Genomic DNA, 17,599 nt, shown 5'->3' on the forward strand with positions numbered 1-17,599 from the left:
CTCTATGATTACCTTGTTTGTGTGTTCTTTAAATTCAGTGAATTCTTTTATCATGTTTATAATTGTTCTTTTGATTTCCATGTCCTGCGTTATCTCTAGGGAGTTCTCATTGTACTCCTCTAGAGGACTATTGGTATTTTGTGGGGATACGTTATTTTGGTTTTTCATGTCATTATTTTTTTCTTTGTTACTGTTACATGTGAATTTCTTTTGTAGTTTCTCATTCTTGTGTGAGACTTAAGTCTTCAACTTTAGGTTTGCTTCTTTTTGTAAACTTCATGTGCCTTTGTGGTTTCTTTTTTGGGCATGAAAAGCTGGTTTATCTAAGCTTCCAGTCTTTGTTTTGATTTTACATTGGAGTGGCCAGATTGCTTTTGTCTTCAGGAGTTCCCACAGAGGTCCAAGTCAGATGAGGATCAGATGCTCTCAGACTTTCTCCTAAGGCCTGGATCTCTCTAGGAATTTTGGCCTCAAGAATTTGGGAGTTGGACTGGCCTGGGAGCAGGGCCCAGGAAAGATACTTGTCTCTAGCAGCTGGTGGCAGTGACATTCAGAGATTCAATGGAAGATGGGGATGGAAGAGGCCCCCAGGGCTCCTGGGGACTGCACTAAGGAACTGGGTTAGTCTGGATGCAAAGGAATGGAAAGCTGTGGTGGTTCCCTGGTGTCTGGTGTGCCAAGACAAGGAATTGGACAGGACCCATGTAGGCAGAGAGACTCGCAGGTTATATGGGAGGGTGAATGAGGCTGGGGGTGTCAAGGTGCAGAGGGCGCGATAGATTCACCGGAGAGAGTCCGGCGGGTCATGCAGGCCCAGGGCAGCCAAGGGAAGTTCTATCTTTAATTGTTGAAAACTATCCACAGACTCTGGTAAAACATCATGGAGTCTGCCTTATCTTTTCTGTTATTACTGAAAGCACTCCTGGCCCATAAAAATGTACTTGTTGAAAGGGGAACACGAAATTTCATTGTTGTGTATTTACTTTCAGTCACTCTACATCTGAAGATTTTCTCATGTCCTTATTTTTCATTTCCTAGAATTATGTCTTCCCATAACTTAGGGTGGGGTTGGGTGAGGAGAGATGCCTTAATCATTTTAAGTGTATCATTAGAGAATATGCCTTATATATTTAGGTACTGAAATGTAGTAGTAAGTGCTTTTGTATAGTATATGTAAAGAGGGAAAATTATGAGTTTTGAAGCATTTACTACAAGTACACTTTTAATGAAGGGCTTTTTGTATTATTAAATATTAAAACCATTATGGCACAGTTAATTTGGTTTATGTTTCACTTTTACTTATTTTATTGAAAACAGGGTCTCACAGAAATCTTCTGCCTTTTCTTGCTGACTGCTGAGATTAAAAGCATGAACCTTCAGGCCTTATGCTGAACTTATCTTTGGTCAGAAATCTTGTCATTTGAATGGGTTGTAATGAAAAAGTTTCTGGAATCATGAAGCCAAATGATTGCCTCATTGTCTCGTTTTAAGTGTTATGCCGCAATTAAATATAGATACACAAGTCCTTAACTGGGCTTAAAAGTATCTCGTATATTTAACAGCTGTTTAGAAGTAAGAAAAGAGAAGTCCGTGCATGGTTCCCCTTTTCTTGTAGAGAATGGCGCGCGAAGATGGACATTTTTATTTTATTGTGTGGGTAGGAGCATTTTGCCTGCATGTATGTAAGTGCACCTGTGTCATGCAATGCCTGTTGGAGGCCAGAAGATTTTGTTTGTTGTTTTGAGATGGTGTGTCCCTGTGACCCTAAGTTGGCCTGGAATTTGCTACGCAGACCAGACTGGCCTCTGTCTTCCAGAGATCTTAAAGGTGTGCTGTACCGTACTCTGCTCAGCTTGGAAAAGGATTTGTTTAGTTTTGCATTGTATTATTTTATGTGTATGAGTATATTGCCTGCATATATGTAAATGCACCCATGTGCACACAGAGGACAGAAGAAGCTATCACATCCCCTGGAACTGGAGTTATGGATGGTTGTTAGTTGCCATGTGGGTGCTGAACCCTGTTCCTTTTGAGGATCAACCATTGTTGTTAACTGCTGAGTCATCTCTCCAGCCCCAGGGAAAATACTCTCTAAAGACTTTTTTTCCTCAGCCACTTTTGCTGAGCCTGCCCTAAAAGAAGGCAGAGCAAGGCTTGAGGCAGCATTCCTTCCAAAAGAACTTCATGTGCCTGAGACTTAATCACATCTTTAGACATTTCTTACAGTAGTGTGGTTGCGGCATAGTTGAACACCCCTGGAGGCCTGTTGCTGGTCGGGTTTGTCCTGATCAGGCCTGGTTGTCTTGTCTATGTTTGCACCTCTTCCCCAGAGAAGAAAGCATCTAAAGTCAGCTTTTTAATGGCTCTGTGACATTCCACTGTTTCTGTTCTTTCAGAGTACGTGGACCTTTTAAGACTCTGGCAGAGTATGGGTGTCAGTTTAGATGTGTATAGACACATACATGTGTACATAAACATCATTATGTGTATAACATTAAAAACTTTTAGATAAATTTGTAATTTTTATTTTTATTTTTTTGGGGGGTCTTTTTGAGACAGGGTCTCCCTGTAGCCCCAGCTGTCCTGGAACTCACTATGTAGACCAGGCTTGCCTTGAGCTCACAGAGATCCACCTGCCTCTGCCTCAGAGCTGCCTCCTGAGAGTTGGGATTAAAGGTGTGTGCCACCATACCAGGATCAAATTTTTAATTTTTTAAAAATGAATTAATTTGTAATCTTACCATTAAAATGTTTCTTTAATATTTGTGGGTCATTTGTAAGGGACAACCTTTTGTGTTGTTTGCTAACTGTAGTAGTTCCTGCACATGGCGTGTTAGAAGGGAGGCAGTACCTGGGAATGGAGATTGAGCATGGTGGAGTTATCTCCTTGCACAAGGAGGGGTTGGCCTTGTTTGTGTGGAACTCTGGCTTCTGTACCCTCACATTCTGATTTCTGTTTAGCAACTTGAGCTTCCAAATGCATTTCTTGTTTTACCTCTTTAAAAACAGACATGCTAAGTTTGCATGTTATAAAGCAATGTTAGCTATGAAATGAAGGCCCGCGATTGCAGTGTTTTGAGCAGCTGTGAGTTACTGTGTGGATTGTTACAGACCTCGACCTTAAGTGTCCTGTGTATGATTCTGGTCTAGGGGCAAGGAATGAAAACCTCATCTTCTGACTGAAAATGTGAAGTGCTATTTGCTGAATGCCCTCTACATATTTTTGTCACTTCAGTTGACATTTAACTGTTTCTCATGTGCCTACAACTGTTTCTAATCCTCTCTCTGGTGACTATTTGCTATACCAGAGTAAGAATACACCCTCTGACAGGTAGTGATATGAAACCAATACTTTTCTAGAAGTATTTGATACGAAGTTTTGATATGAAGACTGGGACAGCCTTTAGCTGTATACCGACTCATTGTTTTTTCCCTTTTGAAGACTCAAGAATATCAGGATCTACCTGATAGTCCATCTAGTGTGAAAGATAATCCTTTTTTAGGCTGTTATAAGGAATCAGTTTTTAAAATTATAATAAGTAGGGGCTGGAGAGAGGCTCAGCAGTTAAGAGCATTGATTGGTCTTGCAGAGGATCTGGTTTGATTCCCAGCACCCACATGGCTGCTAAGAATCGTCCTTAATTCCAGTTCCAAGGGAATCCGACACCCTGTTCTGACCTCCGTGGCATTGCATGACATGGGTGCTCTACATGTATGGAGAAGATACACTTGTACACACAAAAAAATAATAAATAAGTTTTAAAATTATAATTATAGTGTATCAATTTGAAGGACTTAAGCAATTTTTATAAAATTCCTTGGGTTAGGTATTTGAGTTAGGCCTTTATGTAAGTGGTTAGGACATGTGCAGTCTCATCAGGACTCCTGATTATTGGTTCATTTTCTTCAGTAGTAAGCTGGATGATTCTAGAGCAGCCATCAGTATCTGGAGCCATCACTGCCCTCTAGATCTGGAGTCTTGAAAACACTGCATCTTCACAGGTCGTAGGAGATCTTACTCATTTTCAGGAGTATAGCTTCAGGTTGGTGTGCAGTGTAGAGTATGGTTTCTTTGTAGTTTGTGCTTTTATATGGATGCTGGCATTGCCTGGAGAGATTGCTTCAGCAGCTGCTTCCTTATCTCCTGTCACCGTTTTCTGGAATCTGCTAGTCCAGAAGGTACCCTCTTCTTCTTTAGAACGGTCCAGTGACATTTCTAAAGTTAAGCTTTTGCTAGAAATGTCCTTGCTGTTTGTTACCCCTAAGGTAGGTGAATGGGTTAGAAACTTTATCAGTTTTGAAAAAGTGTATTAATAATTCCTTAGAGCCTTAGATGGAGTGCTTAGTTAAGCCAGTGAGGATCATACAACTGTTGTTATGAAGACAAACTACTTTTTTTTATTACATTGTCTTAAACTTTAAACATGCTTATGAACATTTTATATGTGACTATTTTTAGATACTATTCTTTCTTTAATGTGATATTTCTAGCAAAGTATTAGTTTTCACTTTTCAGAAGTTTTGTTATCAGAAACTATCAGCTAATCCTTGTTAACATAAAGAATCTTCCATCTCATGCTCCCTTTGCTTAGTCTCCTAATGGCAGATTTACTGCACTGTGGTCTTTGCTTACTACCTGTGGAGTCTTTTAGGCAAGAAATACTTCCAAGCTTCTGTTTTGTGGTGGAACCTTTCTACTGGCTGCGAACAAAATGGTGGCCAGGAGTGGTGCTGCTGCTCTGGGACACTTATATTAGAGTCCTCCCTGCATTGTAGGTAGGCTTTTATCCACTACCAGCTGCCAGTCCAAGTTAGAGAAGCACTGATACTCTTTTTACTATTGTTGTTTGGTTTTAAGCAAATGATAAGATTTCATCTCTTCAAAGATTTTACCTCTGCTGAGACTTTCTTTTGAGATGTTCCCAAGTTTCTCCCACTCCTCATTCCTAGATATTAAGGTCTCAAAGACTGCTTGCTAACTCCTAAGTGGGGAAAATTTTAAATGAGTTTCTTTTCTGAAATGTTTTAGAATTATGGGTGCAATGAGAAAAGTAAGAGGCTTTCTCCATTTGAAATGTTCAGTCCTGGCAATAACCCATCAAATACCAGGTAGTATTATCTGCCTTATTTATTTTCTTGCTATTTTAAAAGTACTTTTAAAATTTTAGAATATTAGAGAAATTACTACAACCTTGCACATGTTACGAGTTCCAACCTTAAAGTAATTTTCGGCACTTAGCGGTACCATAGGTAACTGTTCCAGTATTTATTTTTGGTATTCATGTCCACGTTCGGTTAAAAATAGCTTCTTGGCTTCCTATTTCATAAGTGAAGACTCAATTTACTTCTTGTCACCAGGAGGTAAGGGTTCTTTTACTGTAAGGTTTGAGAAGATTATTGTTTAGTGTTTTTGTTTTTAGAGAGGCCCACTGTGTTGCCCTGTTGGGCCTGGAACTCACTATGGAGACTAGGCTAGCCTCGATCTCACATAGCTCTCAGATCTCATAGAAGCCTGCTTCTGCCTCCCGAGTGCTGGGATCAAAGGTGTATACAACCACACTGGTCCTTGTTTAGTTTTTGGGATAGTGTAGTACCGCCAAAGTAAGTTCATGGTAAATATGCACCGAAGTAAATGCAGTCATTGTATACGGCCTCATGGCACCAAGACTGTTGACTGTCCCTTCAGTTGCTCATAGGTGCTTATCCTCCCAGCTGTCTGTCTCAGTGTTGCTCTGGGGCTTACATGATGCTCAGCTAACACTGTCCTGTGCTTCCACTTCATCCTGCTTTCCATGTGCTATGACCCAACCACTTGATGTTTATGTATGTAACATGCTCCACTGTGTTATTTTTGCTTACACAGTTTGTCTTTTTAAAAGTATTTTTCTGGTCCTCTTATTCTTTCATGTGGATCTTAGTTTCTTCTGTGAAGCTCCTTGAACAGTTTTTGAGTGTAGATCTCATGTTGACAAATTCTTTGTTGACTGAAAAACTCCTTTGCTGGCGCTTATGTGAGAATGTTTTTTCTGAATCTAGCGCTGTCGGCCAGAGGTCTCCTTTGATCATCTTGCAGGTGTTTTGTTTTCTTCTGGTGCTACACATGGTTTCCCATGAGAAGCCAGTGGTTTCCCTGCCTGTAAAACTCTTTTGGCTGCTTTTATGATTCTTTTTCTTCATAGTTGATTTTTCTCCAGTTTTGTGGACTACCGGTAAGATTTGCAGTTTTGTTGGCTGTTGGTAAGATTTGTGAATGTTTTTCCCTCTGCCTTTGTCCTTCTCACTTTGGCTACTTTATATTGTTTTATTGACTGATCCTTTATAATGTCTAATCTGCTATTGGGCAAAGTAGTGACTTTTTCATTTTAGTTACTGTAGTCCTTTTGATAGGTTCCAGTGGGTATAGTAGTGCTCACTGTCTAATTGTTTGCATAGCAGTTTTAATGCTGTGATTTAGTTATTTCTTGTTAATGGATGGTCTCACTTTCTGCACTTCCTGCCCCTTTTTTGGCCTGGTGAATTTGATTGAGTGCAACATTGTTACAATCTCAGTGGTTGAGCATCTAGATTTTACTGCCTGCCTTCAAGAGTGTTTAATTGCACCCTCACCCTTTGTTTTAGGCTGTTTTTTCTGTCTGTATTTGGAAGGTCCCACCTGTGCTTTGGGGCAGAACCAGGTCAGGCCTGCACTAAATCATGGTCTTGGGCATGATTGGTCTGTGTGTGGCATCTCTCTTGGTTCCCCACTCTGCCTGGTTGGAATGCAGTGTCACAGTGTCCTGAGAGTTCCAGTAGTTGTCTAGTTCACAGCTTCCTAATTGATTTTCTTTGCCTGGTGCACTGGCCTTCTCTCTTGATTTAGAGGGTCCAGGGCTGTCCCACACATCCCTGCCAGTCTTGAATTCTTATCTCTGCCCACTCAGCTCAGCCATGCTTCCATGTTCTCCTTGGATTCCTCCTCATGACAGTGCTGTGGATAAAAGAACACAGCAGTTGTGGGGCTGCCTGAGATTGGTTCCGTCTTCTCAGTGATTCCAGACTTGCCCAACGTGTTTGAAAACCAGTTATTTGGTGGTGTTGGCCAGTTTTGTAGTTGTTCATAATGAATCAGGTGGTCTGGTACCAGGGCCTCTAAAATGATCAGAAGTCCAACTCTGAGATTATAGGCTTTGAAAGATACAGGTTTTTATCTATACCCCATTGTTACTAACAACTTAATATACTGATTTAATGAATATTTTATACTAGGAAACCTAAGGTTTTACTTAGGTCTTTTATAAGCAACTTTATTGTGTCTGTACACAATTGAATATTCTATTTTGTCCAGTAGGTGGACACGTTTATGTCTTCAGGCATGTATATGGAGATGTACTCACTTGTGAATTCTGTCCCAACATATATTGGTTACTAGATGGGCAGTAGGTCCATTCATTAGATCACTGTTATGAAATAGTTTTTATATAGTTCCATCTTAATATATATTTATCTAACAGCAAGTGTAGAGACAGGCCGTGTACTGTTCTTGGGTTGTCAGAAAGGGACGCTGCTGAGTAATCCCCTAGCCTGTGTCTGGAAGACTCTTCTTCATTCCTGCATGTTGAGCCTCATTTTTCGAATAACTCATCCATATTCCCTTCATCTTCTCCCTTTAACCCTATCTCAACCATCTCTTCATAGACGGGGTCAGTTCATGGTGGAGTCAGTTTATTCTTTCGTTAGAAAACGTATTAAGTGCAGTGCATGTACCAAACAGCATTCTTGGTGCTGATAGCAAAAGAATCAGTAAACTTACGCACAGGCTACATTCCTTATCCTCTTAATCCATTTGTTTCCAGCCATCATTAAAAGCACATGCGATATTCCTTTAATATTTTATGTATTGTTGCTAGGGAATATTGCAGATTTCTTCCCATGTAAACCTGGTTCCTTCACAGCATTTATAAGTTTCCAGAGTTCTAATTACTTAACTTCACCATAGCCTTGTCATGTTGGGTAGTTATGAAACTGTGGCCTGGCCTACTCTACACCCATTGTGGTGGGGCCTATATTGTTGTGTGTCTCTAAAACAGTAAACTTCAGGGAAAATACCCTGTTGCTGGACAGTGTGGTCTGGTGAATGGTGGGAGTTCATTCAAGAGGAAGCATGAGTATTTTGAATATAGATTTGGTTGACTAAGGCTTTAAACTGCCATATACACACACACACACACACACACACACACATATATATATAATTTTTTAACTCTTTTTTCCCCCCTTAAAGGAAGAATTATCTTTTATTAGTCAGCCATCAGTGCTTCCATGCTCTTCAAGTATTAATCTTAGGTTTCTGCTGTGTATATTACAATCATGGTCCTAGCTTTATGGGATGGTGACTGACTGTCCTTTCTTACTGGTGAGCTTGTCAGGTCTAAGTTCTATTAGGGTTAGGTTGGAAGAGTCTAGGGAAATCTAGCATCTTTGAATTAAGTTAAGGGTTTTTTCTGTTTGGTTGGTTTTGGTTTTTTGAGACAGGGTCCCCTGTAATTCTTTGCTGGCCTAGAACTCCAGTTTGGCAGGACCCAGACTGGCCTTGAATTCACAGAGCACCACCTGTCTGCCTCTCAACCCAAGAATGTCGGGACTACCAGGCATGCACCATCACACCTGGCTTTTAAATTCAGTTCTGTGAATATCTTTTTCTTGTTTGAATGCTCAACTTTTGACTACTATTATTAGTGGAGAACACCATTAGGGCAGATCTTTTCACCTAGTTTGGGGGATAGCCAGAGTAGATGGTTGTCATATAACTGTTGGTAAGTATCATTTTAACACTGCTTTTAAGTTTGTGGTGCAGAGGTGGTTTATTGGTAAAAACCGTCTCAAGAATTCAAACTGACTTAATGGCTCTCAATTGTGAGAACTGCACGTTGTGAAAGTAGGGTTTAGATGTTGCTACTTTCTGTTGGGCAGAAGTGATGGCTCGGTGGGTCAAGGTGCTTGGTTCCAAACCTGATGACCTGAGTTGGATTCCCCCAACGCACATGGTGTTGGAAGTAGAGGAACTGACTACTGCAGGTTGTCCTCTGATGTCTGTTTGTGTACTGTGTGGTGGAATGCATGAACACATATGCATATACACGTACAACAATAAATAATGTAGTATTTTTATAAGTTGTTACTCTTGGTTTATTTTTTAAATTTTTTATTATTTTATTTACTATTTTTATTTTATGTGTATGAGTGTTTTACCTGCATGTAAGTGTACCTGTGTCATGCAGTGCCCACAAAGGTCAGAAGAGGGTACCAGATTCTCCTGGAACTGGAGTTCCAGACAGTTGTTATCTGCCACGTGGGGGCTGGGAATTGCACCCAGGTCTGGGTCCTCTGTAAGAACAGCCTGTGCTCTTAACTACTGAGCCATCTCTCCAGCCCCTGTTTTTTTTTTTTTTTTTTTTTTTTTTTTAAAAAAAAAAAAAAAAAAAAAAAAAAGAGGACGATAAATCTTTCACTGTGATATATCAAAATAATGTAGACCAGGTGGGCCTTGAACTCATAGAGATCTGCCTGCCTCTGCCTCCTGAGTGCTGGGATTAATATTTAAAAAAAATTTTTTTTTAAGCATAGACATGCTTATTTACTGAGGGGATGATGGTAGTTAAATCAACACTTTGAAATGGATTGAATGTAAAATGTTTGTGATAAAGATAATTGAACACAGTAATGAAAAACAAAACCAAAGAAAAGATACTGGAGCAGTTGCAGCTTGCTCATTGAACTGAGCTTATTCATTCTTGAACCTAACTCTTCTCTGGGGGATGATGGTTTTTTTTGTTGTTGTTGTTGAAATTTTTATTCTACTTTTTTATAGACCCGAGTACAGGTGACATTGTTCGTAACACAATCCACCACTAATTTCCCGTCTTTCAGTTTTCATGTTACTGTGCTTTCCTTCCCATCCCACTGCTGATGCTGGACCAAGGCACCATCTGTGAAGGTGCAGGCCATCTGAGTTTTTCTGCCATTGGCTGTAGTTTCCTCAAAATTTTCTCCCAGGGTACAACAAAACTGTTGTTTTCAACGTGCTATCAATTTTGACGGTGGTATTATTGCCGTCACAAGTAATAATACAGTCTGGTGTGGTCATTGCACCCATTTTCTGCAGAGCCAGGCCCACACCAAGCTCCTTCATGTACTTTCCGTCAGGTGCCACCTCCCCTTGAGATCCTTGATGCTGGCCATGGCGGGCTGGCAGGCGGGCGTGGGAGCACTGGCAGGAAGACGCGGTGGTGAGGACGCAGTCAGTATTTAATTTTTAAAGTATTTTTATTTTATGTGTATGAGTTTATTGCCTGTATGTATGTAAGATGTAAATGCACCCATGTCCTGCAGTACCCTTGGAGGTCAGAGAATGCGTCAGATCCCCTGGAACTGGAATTTTGGATGGGTGTTAGCCACAGTGTGAGTGCTGAGAACCAAACCTGGGTCCTTTGCACGAGCAGCCTTAACTGCTAAGTCATCTCTCCAGCCCCTCTTGTTTGTTATTAAAAAGAAGCTTTTCATAAGATTTTCTCAATAGAAATTTTAATAACTTTTACACCATTTGACATTCTATGTTGAATGGCATATACCAATTGTTATAAAGGTTTTTAATACTGAACATTCTAAAGTCCTGATTGAAGCACCACACCACACAACACACACATTGGTTGTGAATACTTCTTGTAAGCTTCATGTTGTCTTCTCAGGAGGAGAGACTTCAGCATGCAAACCTTCGTCTGTTCGGCTTGCACCGGCGTTCTCATTCCACGCTGCTGGCCTTCAGATGGCTGCACAGATGCCCCACTCACATCAGTACAGTGACCGTCGCCAGCCAAGCATAAGTGACCAGCAGGTTTCTGCCTTATCGTATTCTGACCAGATTCAGCAACCTCTGACCAACCAGGTAAGTTTATGACTTATTAGAGATGATGTTGAAATAATCATTTATTCCTGTAAAAGTATTGGACTAGTAAAGAGGTAAATGAGCTTCAGTTTTACATGTTACACGGATGTATAGGTAGAAAAAATGTGTTTAAAAGTTTGCCCTTTTGCCGGGCGTGGTGGCGCTCCCCTTTAATCCCAGCACTCGGGAGGCAGAGGCAGGCAGATCTCTGTGGGTTCAAGGACTGGTCTACATAGCGAGTTCCAGGACAGCTGGGGCTACAGGGAGACTCAGGGAGACTCTGTCTCAAAAAGCCCCCCCCCCCCAAAAAAAAAATTTGTACTTCAAGTTTGCTGATTCTTCCCACTATTTTTAACTATGTATTTCACTTAATTGAAAAATACGCAGAAACATAGCCACAGTCTTTCATTCTGAAATAGAAGAAATTTTATTTCTAAAGAAGAGTATTTAAGATTAAAAAAAAAAACTTTTAAAAGAAAGGTAATGGCTAATTTTCATGCTGTAGGAAAAGAAGAATCTGTTAGAGCAAATTTATTGGAGCAAATTTCATGTTATAAACTACTTTAATATACATTTGTAAAATTATAAATAAAACTCTTTAACATTCAGAAGAAAAAATGTGAATGTTAAGTGTGTATTCTTCTAATATTCAGACTACAAATGCAGGAATTTTCCATGAAGGGATAGTTTAATAAACCAAGAATAAATGCCGAAATCTCTACACACAGTGTGTGTATGTGCATGGCTATATCTTAGGTATTTGTTTGAATTAGCTGTACTCCGATGTTAATTATTGGTTTGGGGAGAATGTTCTCACTGGCTGTAGTTGTGAGGGAATGTTTATGTCCTTAGATGAAAATGGGACGTGACTACTCTTCTGTGGATTTAGGACTGATCGAATGAAGTTGGAAAGTTAGGAAACTTACAAATATTTCTTACGCTGGATTATTTAAGTGAATTGTGCTTTCTCCAATTCAGTAATGTATGGATTTTACTGACTTAGTTTGCCCTAGTTAAGTATCTTATCCTGGGATGTCCTTTGCTAGCAGTTACCCTAGCATTGCATTTGTAAAATGTATATATGCCATGTGAAGAACAGGTTCATGGCAAGACTTGAGGTTTTTTTTTTTTTTTTAACTGAAGAGAATTGATTTAGAAGTTAGGTCCATATTTGAGAACTGAAGCAGTTCATCATAATGTTCAAGTTTAGAAAGAACTAGAAAGTACATAATCATGTACCAGAAGAACCTCAGAAAAGAATCACATAGTAGTAATGGCATGCGTAATGGTCCACTCAGATTGTACTTTGAAGAAATGAAGTATGCTTGCATCTGCTTTCCCACTTGTTTAAAAGCAGCGCAGCACACCACACAGGTGTTGCTTTTACCTTACTTTCTAGCTGAAGACACTGAATTCCCAGTTCTGACTTCTCGATGTGTGAGTGATTTTAGACTTTGGAGTCCGCCTGCCTTCTTTCTTCTCAGATACAGTGCTCTTGGATTTGTAACAGCTACCAACTACAGAGGGCTAGAAAAAAATTAAAGTTGTTTTTATAGTTACATTATTTTAGTTGATAATTTAGTTAGCAGAATACCTATTTTAAATTCAATTAACGTCTTTGAAGCATTTAAAGGTATTTTTTAGTATTTCTGATTTAAGCTATAAAGTGTTTTTACGATTCGTCTGATGTAAAAAGATTATTAAGTAATAATACTGAAGTGTACCTTTAAAAATTAGAAATTTCTGGGCCTAATAAGATAGTCATTAGAAAGTATCTTTTTAGGACTAAAGTACTGTGCTGATGTGTGGCTTGCAAGGAGCTCCTTGCATGGGCTCCTGGCATTGACTCAAGGTCTGCTTCTGGGACTTGGATCAAAACACACAGATGCTTCATATCCAGTAGGTTCTTGAATGTAAAATTGGCATCCTAATCTAGATCCTCCAAGTACCTTCTAGATATAAGTTTCATAATATGATTTCCATTGTTTCTTGTTACCATCTTACCAGTGTCTTCTAAATGAAACTTACTGTATAAATACATTGAAATGAACCAGTTTTTAAGGTTTTATTTCTAGTCCCTAATTTCTTAGATGATGGTGCTTGGTGTAAATAAAAGATGTGTCATTCAAAAGATAATCTGGGCAATAAGAACTATAGGAAAACAAGTAAACATAGAAGAGTGATGTTGAAATACTTAGTCTCTGGGCCACTGAAGATCTCATGGTGTCTTTGTGGTTTTGAAACCCTGCCATTTTGCTATTCTGCTTTACTGATAGCTCTCAGAGTAGCTGCAGGGCAGAGTAAGAGTGTTTTTTATTTTCTCCTCATACATGAAAATAGGAACTAAATAGAAAGTGAACAAAATAGAAAGCATTTGAATAAAGTGTAGATCTTATGCTATAGAATCTTTCCAGAGGAAACAGTTGCTGTTGTTTTAGTTCTGTGACTGCTCTAAACAGAAGGTATGCACTGTTCCTTTTGCTTTGTGATCTGCTTGAAAAGAAAGGGAAAGAGATGGGAGAATCGAGGTTTAGTGCTTCCAGTTCTAGGCCTAGGTAGCTGACACAGGATGACATCCCATCCTGCAGGTCACTTAGGATCGGCGTACCTGCAGCTTGCTTTGCTGGCTGGGTCCTAGCTGGAGGTGGGAGGATGGAGCTTCCTGCACTCTACTTTCTTTTGAAGCTGTGAAAAGGAGGTAGAGGAGGTGTCAGGTGCTCAGAGCCAGCTCTGGGCTATAGTGGAGTGTGTTACTGCATGTCTGGCAGAGTTCTTTTCTAATCCTAGATTTGTCCTTGGTGGCCACATTACATTGCAAAACATAAATTTGGTTAGTTTATTATTATTTTGGTGTATTTGTGATTCCTTTCTCCAGACCCCTTAAGTGCTATTTCAAACCCTGAAATACACTCTAAGTTTTGTGGGGGACACAATGCATCTGGTATATGTACAAGTATCCCTGAACTAGTAATTTCTGTTGCCAGAAATAGGTAAGGAAGTGAGATACTGAGACTAGGCCAGTCAGCTTGTCCTCATAGGCTCATTGACCAGTTGCAATAAAGATTATTGATATTCTGTGAAGTACCAAACACAGTGTATTACTAATACACTCAGATTGAGTGCAGAAATTTGATGAGGTAGCTCAGGGTAACATGTTTGATTTCGTATATAACTATATGCTTTGCTTTCTTAACGTTCTCCGTGTTGGTCCAGATTGTTCTATACTGGGGATTCTACCTCAGAATCCTAAGTAGCTAGAATTGTTATGTATTCTTTGGGTTCTGTTGTTGTTTGTTTTTTGTTTTCGAGACAGAGTCTCTCTGTAACCCCAGCTGACCTGGAACTCAGTATGTATTCCAGGCTGGCCTTGATCTCACAGAGATCTGCCTGCCTATGCCTCCCAAGTGGTGAGATTAAAGGCATGTGTCAACCATGCCCAGCACAATTGTTACATGATCTTAAAGGTGTTTTCCTTATGGGCTCATTTGAGTGTTTTCAATGAGCATAATTATGCCTGGATGCAGTCCTTGATTCCCCCCCCCCCCCATGTTTGAAATACCAGTGAGATGATAAATGAACAAGTCAATACCCATTGTTTTTTTAGATAATTAATTTTAATAAGTGCACCTGGTTTTCTATGTTTCATAATTATTTTCTCAAAATACTTAAAAATGACTCAAGTAAGAGTGAAAGAGAGGCCTAAATTTACTGAGCGCCTGGCCTGGTGTGAGTTAGAGAGCCTGAGCTCTCAGCCCTAGCTGTATTCTTCACTTGCCCCAAGTTACTGGGTAGAGGTGGGTGGGGGCAGGCACTCAGTATCCTCATTGGCGAATGGTGCTAGAAACAGTGCTTATTCTATGACATACATGTAACACTGCATGCTTAGTAATTATTGGCTGTTCGTGCTCTTTTACTATTGAGGTATTGAATTGGCTTTGCCCTAATACTACTTACCAACTTTTAATCTAATGGTAATGGAGCATGTCACTGATTTTTGTGAAACCTCATGTCAAGGCTACATTGCATCAGTCCAAGAAGGGGCCTGTAAATAAGTTGCTTTCATGAAAACAGTGCCAGAACCTTACATCAAAAGAAAATGCCTTTCACTTGAAACTTTTTCATTACTCTAAAGAGTAAGAGTTTGATTATGTATCCGGTGGAAGCCTGTTTCAGGATTGGTTTATAAGAACCACCTAGGTGCTGGGCGTGGTGGTGCATGCCTTTAATCCCAGAACTTGGGAGACAGAGGCAGGTGGATCTCTGTGAGTTCAAAGCCAGCCTGGTTTACATAGTGAGTTCCAGGCCAACTGGGGCTACAGGGAGACTCTGTTTCAAAAAGACAAAAAAAAAAAAAAAGAGAACCACGTAGGTGAATGCTGTGATGGGTTGGTGCTCAGTCCAATTCTACCTGCAGTTAAAACCCTGTTGTTAGTGTGGTTTAGATTAAAAATTACATCAAGACTCCAGACATTCGATGAGGTTGTGGTATATGTTTACTATTGCTTTTCTCCCCAAACTGACCTGTTTCTTTTTGAGAAAGGGTTTGTCTGGGGCTTTGGGTTTGGAAAATAACACTGGTATAAATTCTGTGAGCTTGGAAGGTGTATAAGGATGGGCTAGTGGTCATTATTATAGATGCCCGATGTCATTGGCTTTGGCCATCTGTTGACTTCAAAAAGCCCTGTTGGGAACTCCTTAATTGAGGAAATACTTGATAGCAGATTGGTGCTTGAAGAAGGAATACTGATGCCGTAATTTTAGGCCTTCTGTGGCAGGAGCCAGCAACTCTGGCGGGCAGAATCTGTCCATGTTGGAACTGTACTTTTCTAGTTTCTGGCCCCTGGTTTTTTTGGTGTCAACTGGGTGTTAAAATCCTGTCCTAGGAAGCAGCAGATTGCCTTCAGTGGGTAGGTATGCGTCTATTAATGCGTAATAAAGTCAGTCAGGTTCAGGAATAAGTCAGGAAAAAAATTGGGACTAATTGCGTAGTACAGAATGCCTTGTACGGCAGCAGTACGCATGTCCCCGGGGTCAGGGATATATCTGTAATAATCACTATTTAGGGAAATGGAATCCAAATGTAGATGGTCGGGCGTATTGTCTTCTTATTTGTCCCAGAAGTTGTTTTGTTGGAATCCAGGTGAAAGAAATAACTTGAGAATGTATAATCTAATTATTTTTTTAAGTAGCTTTATTATGTTAGAGAAGAGGGCTTACATGAATACAGCATAGTTAAAGTGCTAGTCTTTTCTGTCTATTTAAGGTGATGCCTGATATTGTCATGTTACAGAGGCGGATGCCCCAAACCTTCCGTGATCCAGCAACTGCTCCCCTGAGAAAACTTTCTGTTGACTTGATCAAAACATATAAGCATATTAATGAGGTAAGAGGATTGATTGCTACATCTCTTTTACAAGGGAAAAAGTTATTTTGGGCCTATTTAGACATCCTGAATGTTTTATTTCTAATGATTGTTATATTTTGATACTATTAATTCTAATAAGGTAATGGTTTATAGAGAGCATGATTACAACTATGGAAAATGTATTAAAAGGATTTCACATAAGAAAGTTGTAGATAACTATCTCCTTTTCAAAGTTGTATTTGATGTGCTGAGTTACTATTTCTATAACTTTTCACCAGAACATAAAAAGGGGACTAATGACTACAGAAAGTTTGAATGCTTGTACGTGTTTATGCATGTGCTTCTAAACTCTGCCCTGATGCCAGGACCTAAGATACATTTAATACTAAGTTACAAGCATTTGAACTAATTTATTCGAACTATTGCTATTTCTGTGATTTTTTACTGTGTTTAATGATTTTTATCTCATTATTATTTTGGAGACAGGACATTACTCTGTAGCCCAAGCTGGTCTTGAACTTGTAGCAGTCTTCCTGCCTCACCTCGTGAGTGCTGGAGTTACAACCAGCTACCATGCTTCACTCTCTATGCTCCTTTATCTTCGTCTTTCCATGGTAAGACACTAAAAAACTTGGGTTGAAAAAGTAAATAAGGTAAAAGGAGCATTATTTGTCTTAGACCTTGGCTAGTTTTCATTAAAAATGATTTTTTGGTGTTTGGATCTTGTCTTCTTGATTGTCATTTGCTTCTGGCCTCATCTGGCTGTATAAGTCAATGTTCGAGGTTTTCTAGAGAATGCAAAAGGGGCCACGCTTCCCTTCCATCCCCAGTGGAGGCCCTGTATCCTCTCACATAAGGGCTTCTGTTCTGCCTGCCTTAGAGCTACTTTATTAGAAAGGTGCTCTTAGGTCTATGCAGTTTTTATTGTGATTTGACGCTGTGGCAGCGAGTCAAGATAAAATTAGAATTAATTCGATCAATGTTTTATAAAGTAGGTTTTGTGTATTATGAGTGATGTATAAATATAGTACCTTATGATTATCTGAAAATACCTGATAAATTATTTCCCAAGTGTATTAGTGTCAATTTATTAATTTGTGGTAAATTGTGAACAAAACTTCACTTAAGCTGTTGTTAACAGCTTTGTTTGAAGCTCAGTTTTCGGATGTCTCATCACAATATATTAAAGTTAGGTACCAGATTCTTCTGTTGCCTCGTCATGTCCCGTCCCCACTGCTTAACTAATTTTTAAAACTATGCTGTAATAACAAAAAAAGAGCAAATGTAAGAAAAACAGCTCAGTTTGTGATTGA

The 17,599-nt window shown here is 39.6% G+C and overlaps 1 protein-coding gene and 1 pseudogene across 3 annotated transcripts in view; one reads left to right on the forward strand and one right to left on the reverse strand.

Annotated features, from left to right (window-relative positions):
* The window catches only part of Dyrk1a (dual specificity tyrosine phosphorylation regulated kinase 1A), a 136,071-nt gene that overhangs the window by 82,816 nt on the left and 35,656 nt on the right, over positions 1-17,599 (forward strand). Inside the window, exons 1-3 of one of the 3 annotated variants that reach the window (XM_029556102.1) lie at positions 10,139-10,276; positions 10,725-10,921; positions 16,185-16,304. In XM_029556102.1, coding sequence (XP_029411962.1) covers positions 10,802-10,921; positions 16,185-16,304 — 240 coding nt within the window. In that variant the 5' untranslated portion in view covers positions 10,139-10,276; positions 10,725-10,801. Of the gene's footprint in view, positions 1-10,138; positions 10,277-10,724; positions 10,922-16,184; positions 16,305-17,599 lie in introns of those variants that run through there. The other 2 variants (XM_008853041.3, XM_008853042.3) reach the window with 2 other exon arrangements.
* LOC103750098 lies at positions 9,758-10,268 on the reverse strand (annotated as a pseudogene).

Source organism: Nannospalax galili, unplaced genomic scaffold, assembly GCF_000622305.1.
Source record: "Nannospalax galili isolate Female #2095 unplaced genomic scaffold, S.galili_v1.0 scaffold447, whole genome shotgun sequence".
NCBI lineage: Eukaryota > Metazoa > Chordata > Mammalia > Rodentia > Spalacidae > Nannospalax > Nannospalax galili.